This window comes from Nothobranchius furzeri, chromosome 1 (assembly GCF_043380555.1).
Source record: "Nothobranchius furzeri strain GRZ-AD chromosome 1, NfurGRZ-RIMD1, whole genome shotgun sequence".
Taxonomy (NCBI): domain Eukaryota; kingdom Metazoa; phylum Chordata; class Actinopteri; order Cyprinodontiformes; family Nothobranchiidae; genus Nothobranchius; species Nothobranchius furzeri.
In genome coordinates, this window is record NC_091741.1 from 74,492,489 (window position 1) to 74,508,062 (window position 15,574).

Sequence of the window (15,574 nt, forward strand, 5' to 3'; positions counted from 1 at the left end):
TTTAGAAAAAAACAATTTATTTCAAAATGTTATTTGCAACAGTCATCAATATAGGAGCCAAATCAAACTGATGAACTAAAGGCAGTGTACCGTGTACCGGGCATGTGAACAGAGTTCTCTAGTTCTCTTCTTCCCAGCTGGACTCAGCTGTGGGTCAGATCTCTTCTATACTGGACACTTGGAGACCAAACTAAATACATCCAAGTTCTGATCAGTGGGGAAATCCAACAGAAGCATAAAAACAATATCCATCAAACGTCAAAAATCTCATGTCTTACTGGAATGGTTACACATCCTATAAGGAATCTCTCCAACACAGAAGTGTTAATCCCATCCTTTCTACCAAAGCAATATTAAATATATTTCTAGATTATGTTAACTACCTTTTCTTATTACCATCTTCATTTATAATAATTCAATAAAATGAGGACAGATGTGATTGTGCTCAGTTTTATGAGCGGGTAGGTCTTTAAAAATACAGCAATTTAAATGTTTAGATAAAACAAACAAACTTTGTAAAGAAAGGAGGAACCAAAGAATTAAGTTATTCATTTCAGCCAGAAAAACACAACTGATGCACGTTAAATTGCCTGACGTAGTTTTGAAATATAACAATAAAGTACAGGGAATAATTAACCTAGTTCTTTAAATCAGTTACCAACACCTGATGTCCAGTCTGCTGTATTTATGTATGCTTTTTTTATCACCACACTAAGAAAACTCATCCAAATATTGTTTTAAGGTCACAAAAATCATCAGTTTGCAAAGACGGCCTTTTGTTGAGGGGAATATTGCTTCCAGCGTTCTAAGATGTACACAAGAAATAATCGGCTTAGGGAAATATGACCATATTTAAATCCAATTTGGCCGTCAGTTCAAACATTCATACCAGAAGGCCTGAGTTCCTACATACCGGTCCCCAGACAAAGCAACACTAGTGTAATCTCAGCGCAAACATCTCTCAGTGGTACCCCGTTTGAGTAACTAAATGTATTTTAAGATAAAAATACCTTTATTCACATACTTTGTTTTATTAAAAAAGTACCAAAACCAGGAGAGAAATGAGGATGCAGTTTGGCCTTGATCATCTTTCTTTCTCCAGTGCTGGACATCTGGCTGTGTGAGCTGCTGACAGGATGTCTATCGTCTGACCTGCAGTCAGCAGAACCTTTCCTCAAAGATCAGTACACTGCTGATGGAGCAGAGCAGCCAGCAGATAAACTAACAGTTATGTAAACAAACCGCTTTTCTTAAGGTCATCAGTTAAAAGGAGTCATGTTTAGAACATCAAATGTTGCTCAAGCTTCAATTAATGATTGAACCTCAAAAAACTCAAGTTTTGAAATGTGTGCACACGTTTTAGTTTATCAGTTTACTTGAATACACACAATGTCATTTTAAAAGTAAAAAAATTTCAAAAATCAAAAAATGCGCATATCAAAACATTAAAAAATAAACAAAACCTTCCTTACCGTCACCGAGAGTTCTTTGCTTTTCTATTAAGAGACAATTCAAACATTTGTAACCGTTTTAAATATCTTTGCAATTAAAACAATTCTAGAATTTTATTTCATGTTAAAGCTTGAAGTTTGTTTTCTGGCTGCTGAAAACTTCTCTCCTACTGGTCCCACAGCTGCTCTTAGATGAAGTGCTTGTGCTGTCTCTCACACACACGCACACACACACACGCTTGGCAGCTCATCTTATCAACTCTGCTGCCACACTCACACTCTGTCTCCTTCTGTTTCTGCCACCTGAAGTGTTCTTTGTCAAACTTCTCAGCTTCAGGTGTCAACAACAGCAGAATCGTCTGACACTGTGAGTCTGTGTTCATATGAACTTACTGTATTGTCACAGACTTTAATAAATACTCAGCTTTCTGCTGGGAGGGCCCGGCCGGTGAGCCTTTACTCCGTCTTTCCTGAGTGGACACTTGTTACATCAGCCGCTGCTGCAGTTCAGTCGATTCGATTCCCACAGATTGTGAAGCGGTCGATCTCCAGCAGGTCGTTTTTGGGAGGCTTGTGCTTCAATTCTGAGGCTTCAATTGGCTCCCCTTCATTTGACAGAGAGGGTTCAGGTAGTTCAGTTTCAGGCTGAGGTCCTACAGTTAGTGAACTGCTAGCAGCAGGTGACGTGTCGGTGAGTGGGGGAGGAAGCAAATCAGTCCTGGGGGCTGGCTGGGTGGTCACAGAGCGGGAGGGAGAAGGAGAAGGTAAATTGCAGGTTGCAGAGGGAATCTGGTCCACCTTGGAGTTACCTGAATAGCAAAACATTTAGAGGAGGAAAAGTCAGTTTCCTCTGCATTCATTAGCCAAAATTGTGAAAGGAAGAAAGCTGTGTGTGTGCGCGCGCGCGCGCGTCTGCTCGTGCGTGTGTCTCACCTCAGCTCACCTTCCTCTCCTTATCTGTGTCCGAGTCGCAGGGGCAGCCTCCCTACTGTGTGTTTTAGCAAACTGGTTTTTAAAGAATCTCTCAAATAACTGGTGCCTCATTTACAACTGATTACCTTTTGGTAAGATGCAATGCAAGATGAGCACCACAGCTTAGAAAGCACAAAAATAGCTCAAACCTGATGGAGTTAAATCCACTTTGTGTTTTCTAAGATGTTGAGGCTATCTTGCATTGAACCAGAATTTGGTGTTGTGCAGGCTGAGTCAGCATAATTAGCAACATCTTTACAATGAGTGTATTTCAAGATTCAAACACAAATTATGAGAATAAAGTTGTTTTGAGAGTAATATGGGGAAACCAACCGTAAACCAGCAATGATGCCCTTAAGCTCACATACCTGTAAATACACTGCCTGACCTCCCCCCAAAAAAGTCGCCACCTGGATTTAACTAAGTAAATAGGTAGGAGCCTCCTATTGGAAAATTACCGCATGGACAATTTTCTTTCAGCTAGCAACAAGTTATTTAAGCCCAACTTGTGCAATGAGTTGCTTCTCATTTCTTAAACAACCACGTGGAAAGACACATCTGGTGGTCGTGGAAAACATGTTAGTCTGTTTGAGAAGAGTCAGATCATTTGCATGCATCAAGCAGAGAAAACATCTAAGGAGACTGTAGAATAAATAAAATTGGGTTAAGAACTGTCAAATGTATTATTAAAAACTGGTCTGATGAGTCCAGTTGGACCCTGTTCCAGAGTGATGGTGCATCAGGGTAAGAAGAGAGGCAGATGAAGTGATGCACCCATCATGCCTAGTACCTACTGTACAAGCCTGTAGGGGCAGTGTCATGATCTGGGGTTGCTGCAGGTGGTCAGGTCTAGGTTCAGTAACAGGATGTGCTCCAAGAATGAGGTCAGCTGACTACCTGAATATACTGAATAACCAGTGTGTTCCATCTTCCCTGATGACACGGGCATATTCCAAAATGACAATGTATTCATCAGGCTCAAATAGTGAAAGAGTGGTTCAGAGAGCATGAGACATCATTTTCACACATGGATTGGTCACCACAGAGTCCAGACCTTAACCCCATTGATAATCTTTGGGATGTGCTGGAGTAGGCTTTGTGCAGCGGTCAGACTACCATCATCAATGCAAGATCTTGGTGAAACATTAATGCAACACTGGATGGAAATAAATCTGGTGACATTGTAGAAGCTAATTGAAATAATGTGTGTCGTAATTACAGCTAAAGGCGGTCCAATGAAATATTAGTTGGACATTTTTGGTGCATTTTTTTTTTTATTTTTTGGCTGGACAGTGTACATTGTTTTTTAAATACTAAAGTTTAGGTTGCTGAGTGGATGCATCTACAGCAGATCAATTTATGATGTCAATCAGATTCAAGATTGCCACCAAGACTTTAAAACCCATAGTTTAAGACCAAAATATGTTTTAGCTATTGAGAATAAATACGCTGTGATGTGTGTGGATCTGCAGCCTGAAGGTGCAGAAGTACAGCTCTGTATAATCACTAGAAGCAGTAAACACAGAAAGCCTATAGACTTTGTACAGGATTCTTGTTTCCAGGCAACCAAAGGAGACTCTAGGAAGTCGATGCATTAGTCTTGTTTGTAGTTTGCAAAAACAACCAAATGTAGCAAATATAAATTCCCTTTTCTACAGATTAGATGCAGGATACAATATCCATCTGTATCCTTAGCTCAACCTCAGATGCAAAATTTAAGGTCCATTGTCAGATTTAGCAGCAAAAGTCAAAACTAGATCCATTAATGCAACAGTACCTCCAAAGTCAAGAGTAAAAATGGGACAAATATAAAAAAAAAAATGGTAATCTAGAGTTTAGACCAGTATTTCTCAATTAGTGAGAATTAGCCCCCTGGGGGGGTGCAGGTGGTTATTTGGGAGGGCGCAAGATGCAGGAGAATTCTTTTTTTTAGCATAATTTGTTCAAAATGGAATGCTAAACCACTCCCAGTCGCTAATTGGCAGCAGCGCTCTAACTAATCAATAAGCTGCCCTTTTAACCCAGCAGAAGAAGACCGACCACAAACATACACACACGGGTGCCCCAGTGTGCAGAGTGAGTGCGCTGATGGAGAAGTACAGATGGAGAAGTTCATGATGGTGAAAAGAAAATCGGCGGAGACGCAAGAGGCAAGAGTGAAAGTAACCGGCAAAAAAAGACCAGAAAATATGACGAAGCCAACATAGCGCATGGATTTACCGTGAACACAGAACACACATTTCCACCTAAAACCTTTGGCAGCCGACAGTATGAAACCTAACAAGTTGAAGTGGCACCTGGAGACCTTACACCCCAGTTATATTAACAATCCTCTGGACTTTTTTAAAAGAAAAGTTGAAGAGTATCACCAACAGTCTGGTCCTTTTATGAACGCTGCATCAGTTAATAAAAAAGCCCAGTTAGCCTCATACAAAGTTGCTTACCTCATTGCAAAGGGAAAAAACCTCACACAATAGCAGATGAGCTAATACTCCCTGCAGAATTGGACATGGCCACGATCATGCTGGGTGAGAAAAGCGCTGAAACACTGAGGACTGATTTCAATTGGAGGGGCGGCGCTACTTTTTTCTTTCCATAAACGGGGGGCGCAACAGAAAATAATTGAGAACCACTGGTTTAGACTGATATGGAGAAAGGTGCATCTTCTCCAATAAGAGAGAGGCTGTGTTCATGAGAAACCAGTCTCTGGCTTGACTGAAAACAAGTGATTTAACTGGTCAGGCACTGAGACAGCTCAGTTTCACAGAGGGAACAATATTCAGAAAAGCATCAATTATAAACCATAAAACACATCTCGTTACAAGTAAATCGTGTCAAAAGAAAACACTTTGAGGGCTTTTTCAGTTAGAGAGGACAAGAAAATCAATCCCAGAACAAACAGAATAATTCAGCACAGAGAGAATCAAGCAAAGTAACTCTGTATACTTGGAGGACTGTCCACAGAGGCAGATGCTTTGCTTCAGGCTGTCTGGCTACAACACAACTCTTTTACGACTAGAGAGCTCAACAAACGCTTTACAGCTGAACTGCATTCAGGTAATGAAAATAATTAAAATATCAAATCAAACCGAAGCCATTCAAAGTGACAGAAATCCTGTTTAGCCTTAACCACTGAATGTTTAAACAGCAGAATTCTGAGGTTTATAAATGATTCAGCCTTTTAAGCTGAGAGCATCACAATAGCTGTCTCTGCTCCGTGTTTACATCAGAAAACTGACATCAGCTAAAGGTTAGTCAGGAAAATTTTTACATTGGAACAAGAGAACATGTGAGGCTAAACTAACACATCATTTAAAGCTGTACCTTGAACACTAGTATATATATATATATATTAATGTACACAGTGAGGAACATAAGTATTTGAACACCTTGCGATTTTTGCAAGTTCTCCCGCTTAGAAATCATGGAGGGGTCTGAAATTCACATTGTAGGTGCATTCCCACTGTGAGAGACAGAAAAAAAAAATCAGGAAATCACATCGTATGAATTGTAAATAATTTACTTGTTTTTCAGTGCTGCACATAAGTATTTGAACACCTGGCAATCAGCAAGAATTCTGGCTCTCAAAGACCTGTTACTCTGCCTTTAAGAAGTCTACCTCTACTCCACTTAGTACTCTTAATTAGTAGCACCTGTCTGAGCTCTTTAAAGACACCTATTCACCCCACAGTCAGTCAGACTCCAACTACTACCATGGGCAACACCAAGGAGCTGTCAAAAGAAACCAGAGACAAAATCGTGGACCTCCACAAGATTGGAAAGGGCTACTAGGAAATTGCCAAGCAGCCTAGTGAAAATAGATCAACTGTTGGAGCAATTGTCAGAAAATGGAAGAGGCTAAAGATGACTGTCAGTCTCCCTTGGACTGGGGCTCCATGCAAGATCATCTCGTGGGGCATCACTGATGATAAGAAAGGTGAGGAATCAGTCCAGAAGTACAAGGGAGGAGCTGGTCAATGACTTGAAGAGAGCTGGGACCACAGTTTCAAAGGTCACTGTTGGTAGAACACTATGCCGTCATGGTTTCAAATCACGTAATGCACGAAAGGTTCCCCTGCTCAAGTCATCACATGTCCAGGCCCGTCTGCAGTTTGCCAATGACCATCTGGATGATCCAGAGGAGGCATGGGAGAAAGTTATGTGGTCAGATGAGACCAAAGTATAAATTTTTGGTCTAAACTTCACTCGCCGTATTTAGAGGAAAAAGAAGGAGTTGCATCCAAAAAACACATTCCCTACTGTGAAGCATGGGGGTGGAAACATCATGCTTTGGGAGTGCTTTTCTGCGAAGGGGGCAGGACGACTGCACTGTATCAAGGAGAGGATGAATGGGGCCATGTATTGTGACATTTTGAGCAACAACCTCCTTCCCTCAGCCAGAGCATTTAAGATGGGTCGTGGCTGGGTCTTCCAACATGACAATGACCCGAAGCACACAGCCAAGATAACCAAGGAGTGGCTCCGTAAGAAGCATATCAAGGTTCTGGAGTGGCCTAGCCAGTCTCCAGACCTAAATCCAATCGAAAATCTTTGGAGGGAGCTGAAACTCCGTGTTGCTCAGCACCAGCCCCAGAGCCTGACAGATCTAGAGAAGATCTGTGCGGAGGAGTGGGCCTAAATCCCTGTTGCAGTATGTGCAGACGTGGTCAAGAGCTACAGGAAACATTTGATCTCTGTAATTGCAAACAAAGGCTTCTGTACCAAATATTAATACTGATTTTCTCAGAAGTTCAAATACTTATGTGCAGCAATGTAAAACAAATAAATTCTTTACAATTCATACAATGTCATTTCCTGATTTTTTTTTTCTGTCTCTCACAGTGGGAATGCACCTACAATGTCAATTTCAGACCCCTCCATGATTCCTAAGTGGGAGAACTTGCAAAATCGGAAGGTGTTCAAATACTTATGTTCCTCACTGTATATATGTGTGTGTGTGTGTGTGTGTGTGTGTGTGTGTGTGTGTGTGTGTGTGTGTGTGTATACAACTCAGCTAAAATATTCTTTTTCACCCTGATGTGTATTTTCTACCAGGACATTTTTACTTCTACTATACCTTAGCTAAGGTTCTAAGAAAGCTGAGCTGACACTAAGGGTTACATAAAATCCCTGCACACCACTTAACTTTCACCTTTGGGTGGAACATTTGAGGAACTGTGATTAACTCCTGCACCTATCACTATATTAGCCAGTTCTCTGAGGTGGAACGCTGTCAGTAAATCTGTGTGAACAGGAAAACGTGATTCGTACATCTCAGCTGGATGTGTGGTTAAAAATCTGACATCACAATTAAAAATAGTTTAAAAGTTAAAAATGAGGTAGGCCGAGTTAGTTCTTACTAGAAACAAGTAAAACTACAATGTCAAAAAACTATTTTGTTATGAATTGTATTGAACTGAAAATCGTTGTCAAATCATTAATGAATAATCAGCAGAGGGTTCAATTGTATTGTTAATGCATCGTATTGCTGGTAGAGTATGGCGACACAAATCGAATCGGCCTCAGTGGTAGGGACTTACATCTCTAGCACACAGCTAGTACAGTCTGATAGTGGGGTGGGGGGTGTTAACTGGTTGTTTTGTTTTTGTTAAACAAAAGAATGATGGTGTTTCACTAAACTGAGATAACAGTCTCTTATTTGTTTTGATGTGTTTTGCTATTTGTAACAAGTGATAAAGTAAATTGCAGCTTATATTTTAAAAATTAAAAATTATTCATTATTGGGTAACAATTTCAGTACAAAGGAATATTTTCAAATGTCTTGTTTAAGAGAAAATCGGTTACATAATTCTTATTTTCTAAATTACTGCCAGACAAATGAGCAAAGCAGAAGTAATACTGCAAATCTAGCTGTAGTCAGGTTTAACGGTGTTGTGGTTGCCTGTATCGTTAGCAAACATCTCATAAATCACAGGAAGGTTTTACTAAAATTTTACAAAACTCTTTCCTGGCTTGGCTTCTATAATCCACATAGAAAAATGGTCAATTTGACACATAGTGAGTCAGAAGTTGGTCATAGATGCATGTCATTCACAACACTAACAGACACTGGGTTCTTTTGTACAAGCAACTTGATGATCTTTGTTTTAAAGGTCTTGTTCACTGAGAAACATAATACTAGTTCAAGTTGAAATACGATCAGCCACTCTGAGTTGCACAAGTGTGAGAAACGTGAACATGTTCTTCAACTCCCTTTGCCTGCATTAAGCGCAGTAAAGAAATACGGGACAACAATCGTGTCAAAAAAGCCAGTCACTTCCATGTAACAGAGAAAATTACCGGACCCCAGTTTGGGAACCACTGCATGACCATCAATATTCATGTTTGGTTATTAATGTCACGTGGTGTGACTGTAATGCTTCTCTCGTCTCTGGAGATTTTGGGCACTGATAAAAAGTTTACCAGCATATGGTTTGAAGTGTCTCATGTTGAACAGTTCATGACTCTCTGTGCTCTGGACAATAACCTGCTATACAGACAGATGGTCGAACTCCATGCTCTGTGAATGCAGACCTTTTTTTTGTGCAAATGAACATAATTGTTCAGTGAATTCAGTGGAGCAGCAGGTGAAGCTTGAAGTACTCACCAAATCAGTTTAGTCAGAAAAGCGAACATGGGATTCAAGGCTGATGTTCAAAGCCCAGCAGGAAAAACACGTGGGAGGCAGACTGAGAATTTTTTTTACAAGTTTAACGCAGTTACTCTGAAAGTCTGTATTATGCACAAACATGATGGGTTAATGCACAAAGCTGCAGCCCTGAAACACTCATTAGTAGAAACTTTGATGTTTAACGTGCATTTCAGTGCTACACATGTTTCTCTGGGCACTAACGAACGGCTGTTATCTAACTAATGTTTGGAGGGATGGTGGGTATCAAACGATGCAGAATCAAGCTCAGATTCACCAATAATACCCAGTGCTTGGTATCTGCACATCATTTTCACTTGCTGCTATTTTCTCAAGTTCACAAAGCAAACCAAAGAAACGCGCCGATAAAATTCAGCAGCTGTGACCAAGAGGCATTCACATTTAGAGTCTGATGTTCTCAAAGTTCACAAACATAACTGATACAAAAGTTACAGATGATTTAAGTGGGTTCAAGAAAGATTATTACTGTAATATTGCCCCTTTACCTGGAGGTTTAGCACATCTGCTTGGGTCAGTTTTGCTGGGGCTCTTTGTAGAAGATGATGAAGAAGTTGAGGGCTTCTCAAATAGTTTGTCCTCCATGTTGGCTCTCTTGACATAAACACATGACTTCCCCAGCAGCACGATGCTATTTAACACTTTAAGTGTTACCAGTCTACAGCAGGAAAAGGTTGAAGTAAGGAGAAGAATATTTAAATGTTGAGCATTAAATAGAAAACATGAACTTTTCTGCATAAAGACATAAAAAAATGGTATTTAACCCTAAAATAAAACCTACTGTTGATTAAAATGTCTTGTCAAAGGTCTAAAATAGATGGCTCTATTTTGTGACTGATAGGAGTTGGAACGGTGAGCTAGAAATCATTCTGAGTTTTTCTAAAGCATTTAAAACTGTCTACAGTTACGGTGTATGCTTTAGTGCCATATATATCATTGGGATCACAAGAATTATAGCTTTCTAATGATGTGTAATATGTATATGTACAAGTGTTGCCAAAAAGATGCAGATTTGATGTGAAAGTCTGATCTGTGAGGCCAATTTGCATAAAGAATTACTAGGAAATAAATAATAAAGATTGGATCAGACTTTCACCAATGCTTGATTAATTTGCCCAACCTTAGTACCATTTGCTCCAAACGGACATGTCTTAAACCAGAAAACTCTTCCCTCCCTGTTTGTGGGCCTTCTGGCGACATCCAGACAGTGACACTGATGAGTTAGAGACAGACACTTTTAGGTCTGTGGACCACTGCTCGCTGCGACAGGACCTCTGGAAATCAGACTGTGTCAGCTGAATATTTGCCAAGGCACAGCAGAATGCTCAGACCAGAGCTATTTTTAAAATCAGAGAAAAGGCAGGGCCAGAGATTGCTCTAGAGGTGACACCACTGTTCTTCCCATTGAGTGGAATTCTTCAAAGGTACGAGCCCAGTGGGATCCAGCAAAACAGACCCAGCAACACCATTAGCAGTAAACATCGGGAGAGTGCACCAGCAGTGTTGATGCTAATGTAAGTGTGGGAATCTGTGTGTTTACAACAGCATCTGCACAAAGTAGTGCGCAATGATGAGGCTCAAAATGTAAGTCTGTCTCCTAAAGATGATTAAACCCACAATAATGGTTTTGTTCAGACCTAGGCAGAACAAGTGAAATATACTAAATGAATAGATACGACTATGAGTGAAAACCACTCAAAATCCACAAAAAACTTTCAGTAAATAAGAGGTTTTATTTTTAAATAAAATAAAAGACTTGTTACATATGTAAGATAAAAATGTTCTTTCCAGAACATTAGAGCTCATTAATGTATGGCTTAGAAGCTCACTCATCTTAGATGTGAGGCGTTATGTGCAACAAAAGCAGACTGAATAATTAGTGATGACAGGCTAAAGGCTTTCGTTTTCTTTAGTTCTTCGTTGTACACAGTGTGATGAGGGTTTGTTTTTACCTTTGCCGACATGTTTCGACATCACTGCCGTCTTCGTCAGGGTAACCACTGGATGTTGGTGGCGCCACTTCCTTTTATCCGCGAGGAGCAGAGGATGATATCGCCCTCTCCGCTGATCACAGAGTCCCATGAATGGTCCAGCGTGTAGACTCCTTCATCCCTGTTCATGGTCCTGGGTCCACACCTCCTTATTTCAACTGCTTCTTTGATCCATCTTTAAAACTTTAGTTGTTCTGTGGTTATGATCCGTGTGTTGTCCCAGTCCATTACATGATTTTCTCTTGTGCAGTGGTCTGTTATGGCAGATTTTTTTATCGTGCTTTCTGCTTCCTGTTTCGCTGCTCTTGTGTGTCTTCGACTTGTTTCCTTCTCACACTCCTTTCTATGTTCTATTGTTCGTGTGTTGAGTTGGCGTCCAGTTTCTCCTATGTATGTTTTACTATAGAGTTTGCATGGGATTTCGTATACGACTCCACATTTTTGCGCTGATGATATCTTGTCTTTTGGGTGTACCAGTCTTTTCCTAACTGTCAGTGACGTCGAAACATGTCGCAAAGGTAAAAAAAAAAAACCTCATCCCACCGTGTACAACAAAGAACTAAAGAAAATGAAAATCAGAAAACAACCACAGAATGACGAAACAGAGAAGGCTAAAGGCTTACCCAAGATAAAACAGGAACACACATGTATATGACAGTGCTCCCTGCACTTTCACTGAACTCATCACCACTCGAATAAGCTGCAAACAGCAAGGACACTTCTTATTTATGCCATAAAAAACATAAAGAAAATAAAATTACTATTAAAGTAACACTAGCAAACAAATACATCTAAGTATGATTCTCTGCTAGGCCTGGGCGATACATCGATTAAATGAATTAATTAGATTTTTTTTGTTGCGGGCGATTAAAAAAAGAGTAAATCAAATTTTTATGTAATAGTGCCTTTGTGGCCCCCCGGAACTTCTGTAGCATTAGTTTCACATAACCGCGACAACATCACAGCACGCACACGAAACAGCAACAGCAAGCTATTCCATGGCCACCGGTGAGAGTGGGAAGTTTGTTCCTAAGGAAGGAATTTTCATCCGTTGTTTGGAACTGGTTTGGGTTTGCTGCGACGGACGTAGAGCGAGGCACTTTTATTCCAAGAGGATAATCATTTATTCATTATTCATCTCAGAAATGAGGGTTACATTTGTCTTGCTTGTGATTAAATAAAAAAAATGTAATTGGCTTTAAGGTGCCTTCCATTTGTACTCATTGCTATTCTTCATAATTGACGGGGAGAGAGAATCGGGGAAAAAATCGTAAATTGAATAAAAAAGAATAAAACTGGAGATTTTATTTTTAGGCCATATCGCCCAGCCCTATTCTCTGCCTACATTTAGTTTCTGAATTACAACAGAAGATTTCTTACCAGAACAGCCAAAGGCAGAGGAATGAAGCCCATCCTCCGGGCCACCGAGTCGCTGTAGTCAGTGTAAGCCTTCACAACAACGGAAGCATAAGGGAACAACCGCAGACATGGTTAAATAGACTTTGTGCATTCTACTGACTGGTGAAGTAAATTTCAAGGTTTCCTTACATTTGTTTGTCGACTGCTGACAAGATCGAAGGCCAGACTGGCCCTGTATTCACTGTACACCTGCAAGACAGTGTTCAACATGCACTGTGTTGGAAATGTTCATGACGAGTAATAATGAGTGGAGGTTTCGGATCTTACATCTGCAGGGATGTCATTAAACTTTGTGATGAATGCATGTTTAATGACATCAACAACAACTTCGGAGGCGACGACCATGAAAACATCAGGTAACAACGCCCACAGGTGGTCTGAGTGGAGGACAAAAAAAAATGTGTTCCATGTTTTTACACGTATTCTGGGTTGACTTTGCACAAAATATGACACAACTTAGTTACTTTTGTTGGACTTTCTGCTCATCACACCTAAGGTACTGCTGTTTCTGCACCAGCCTATGTTGTCAACAGACTGCATAATCATGTGTTAAGTAATGTCATCATTTTAAAAGTAGAAGCTGATTGTTGGTGCCTACACAACCAAGTTAGCATTAAGTTATGAATTCTGTCTATCTGTCCTAAGTAAATGAACCCTGCACCTCTGCTGCACATCTGTGTAAAGATTTGAGCAGACATGCCAGCTCTGTCATCAGCTTAGTTTTTGTATTTGTCCAGCCTGAGCCGTCACACACTAACCACAGCTATCATCCCTAACTCTACTGTTGACTGAGGTTTCCTGGGAAAGGTCCCCAAGGTGCTACAGTGGGTCAGTAACACGAGACAAAAGAGCTGCTCAGCATAGGTCACTGAAATTTGCTTCAGCAAGCAGACCTCAGTGCTGGTGCTGAATTCAAGATTATTCTTTTTCCCTCCATATTATTATTATTATTATTATTAATAATATTATTAATATTGTTAATATTAATATTAATATTGGAGATGAACAATACATCAGCATCAATTTCGGTATCGGCCGATGTTAGTTATTTTTAACATATCGGTTTTGTCTGATTTAGTCTGAGAAGTAAAACTGGACCCATAATAACAACAGATATGTTTTCAATCTTGTTTCAGTTTATGAATCTGTTTCAGAGGTTGAGGGGGGTGATGATGTGTAATTGTTTAGTCATGTGACCATGATGGTAATCATCTCAGAAGCATAAATGTGTGTGGGGTGTGTGTGATAACATATTGCAAATTGCACTTTATAGAAATAAAGTGAAACATTAAAAAAAAATCAGCCTGCATAATTTATAGCCTATACAAAATTTGCTGATTTCAGAAGCGTAAATGTCAGCACCTGCACGTGTGTGGGCCATAGCAGTGATATCGGATATATCAGTATCGGCCCCAAAAATTTATATCGGTGCATCCTTAATTATTATAATTATTATTATTATTACGTAGGATTAAAGTGGTACAGCAGGAGATAACTGCAGTGTAAACAGATTACCTGGGTTCCATGAGAACTGCTCCATATTCCTGAGACAAACGATGAGCAGGAGAACATAGCTGGTGAATCGCTCTTTGATATCTGCAGGACATAAGAGACCTATGAGGCCTTTCACTCCTTGTTTTCGTTTGCTATGCATTAAAGAGTTTTTTTTACTCCTGTTTTGAAAGTTTTTTTATACACAAAAGGAATCACACCTGTCAACTCAGACTTGCTGAGGTGTGTCACTGAAACTCTCTTACAAGTTTTAAAATAAATGTAATTTCCTTTCATTAAAAGGCCGTAGCTGAAGGTATTAACATGCTATTCCTTCCATGGCTATAAACAGCTGCAGTTAATATACAACATGAACTGTTTCCAGCTGACTGAGACAAATAATTTTCTCGGCCCATCTGATTACAGAATAAGAGTTTGCTTTTTGAATGACTTGAGAATGTAATGACCTCAGTTCTTTGCACCATCTCTATTGTTCTATCAAGGGTAAACAAAAACATCAACAAAATGCCTCCAAATAAGTGAAGACAAGGACTTTTGCTTTCTTGCTGCAGTGTGGTGTCAAAGCTAGAGTTCATATTAAAGGAAATGTTTGTTTAAAACTTCTTTTTAAGAATCCAAAAAATAAAAAATAAAAAACAATACAAGTGTGATAGCTCTTTTAAATGGTGTTGAACTTCTTACCACTGTTGGACATTTGGAACAAGTTGTTCTTCTCAAATTTCTTGAACACACTGCCTTTGATCTCCACAAACTGTGACAGACATGCAGTCATCCGTTACAAAAATACTATAAGTGTGTGTGTGTGTGTGTGTGTGTGTGTGTGTGTGTGTGTGTGTGTGTGTGTGTGTGTACTGACATTGTTGGACATCATGATGGTAAGCAGAGACTTGTTATGCGAGTTGAAGGCGACATTTAGCGTCGAGGCTTGAACCATGATGAGGATAGAATGAATGACTGAAAAATAGTCAGGAAAACAACAGCTGCTGTTTGGAACCATTTCACCGCTCAACTCGGTTCGATTAAAACTTAATTTGGTTCAGCCTAAAACACATTTAAACCTGCAGCACATACATCTACATCATGTCACACCAACATTTCTCTCCCCTACTCCAGCCACACAAACTAAACTGAAGCCAGGATGGATGAACCTCATCAACACTGACTTTAAACTAGAATTCAACGAACAACTAAAATGAAAAGGCAATAATACGCAAGGATACAGACGTAAGACACAGCCATGACAAAGTGAGGGATGACTCCTATGCTGTCTCTTTTTCGTTCTTTGGGTTCGGTGGCCGTCCAGTACAGTGCGTCCAGAATGTCTTGACCAAAGGAAGAGATGAGGCGATCTGCAACCTTAGAGAAGACAGACAGGTTAGATCATGAGTCATGGCCTATAAACATGATTGGTTTTGTGTATAGATTCAGTCTTTACAATAAATACATTCTTATTCTAAGTTGTAACACAGGTGTGAACCTCACAGCTTCATTCAGTCATACCAACAACAGTAACATCCTAGTATCTAATGCTGGACTCCCATCTGGCTTATGAGTCTCTGAAA

General features: G+C 39.9%; 1 protein-coding gene across 4 annotated transcripts in view; it reads right to left on the minus strand.

Annotated features, from left to right (window-relative positions):
• The window catches only part of tapt1a (transmembrane anterior posterior transformation 1a), a 25,218-nt gene continuing 9,644 nt past the window's right edge, over nt 1-15,574 (minus strand). For 2 of the 4 annotated variants that reach the window (XM_054739312.2, XM_054739314.1), the window contains 10 exons: nt 15,233-15,368; nt 14,869-14,966; nt 14,694-14,763; nt 14,016-14,096; nt 12,768-12,877; nt 12,630-12,689; nt 12,462-12,530; nt 11,705-11,802; nt 9,579-9,748; nt 1-2,260 (listed from right to left, as the gene is read on the minus strand). In XM_054739312.2, coding sequence (XP_054595287.1) covers nt 1,959-2,260; nt 9,579-9,748; nt 11,705-11,802; nt 12,462-12,530; nt 12,630-12,689; nt 12,768-12,877; nt 14,016-14,096; nt 14,694-14,763; nt 14,869-14,966; nt 15,233-15,368 — 1,194 coding nt within the window. In that variant the 3' untranslated portion in view covers nt 1-1,958. The remainder of the gene's footprint in view (nt 2,261-9,578; nt 9,749-11,704; nt 11,803-12,461; nt 12,531-12,629; nt 12,690-12,767; nt 12,878-14,015; nt 14,097-14,693; nt 14,764-14,868; nt 14,967-15,232; nt 15,369-15,574) is intronic. The other 2 variants (XM_054739313.1, XM_015951162.2) reach the window with 1 other exon arrangement.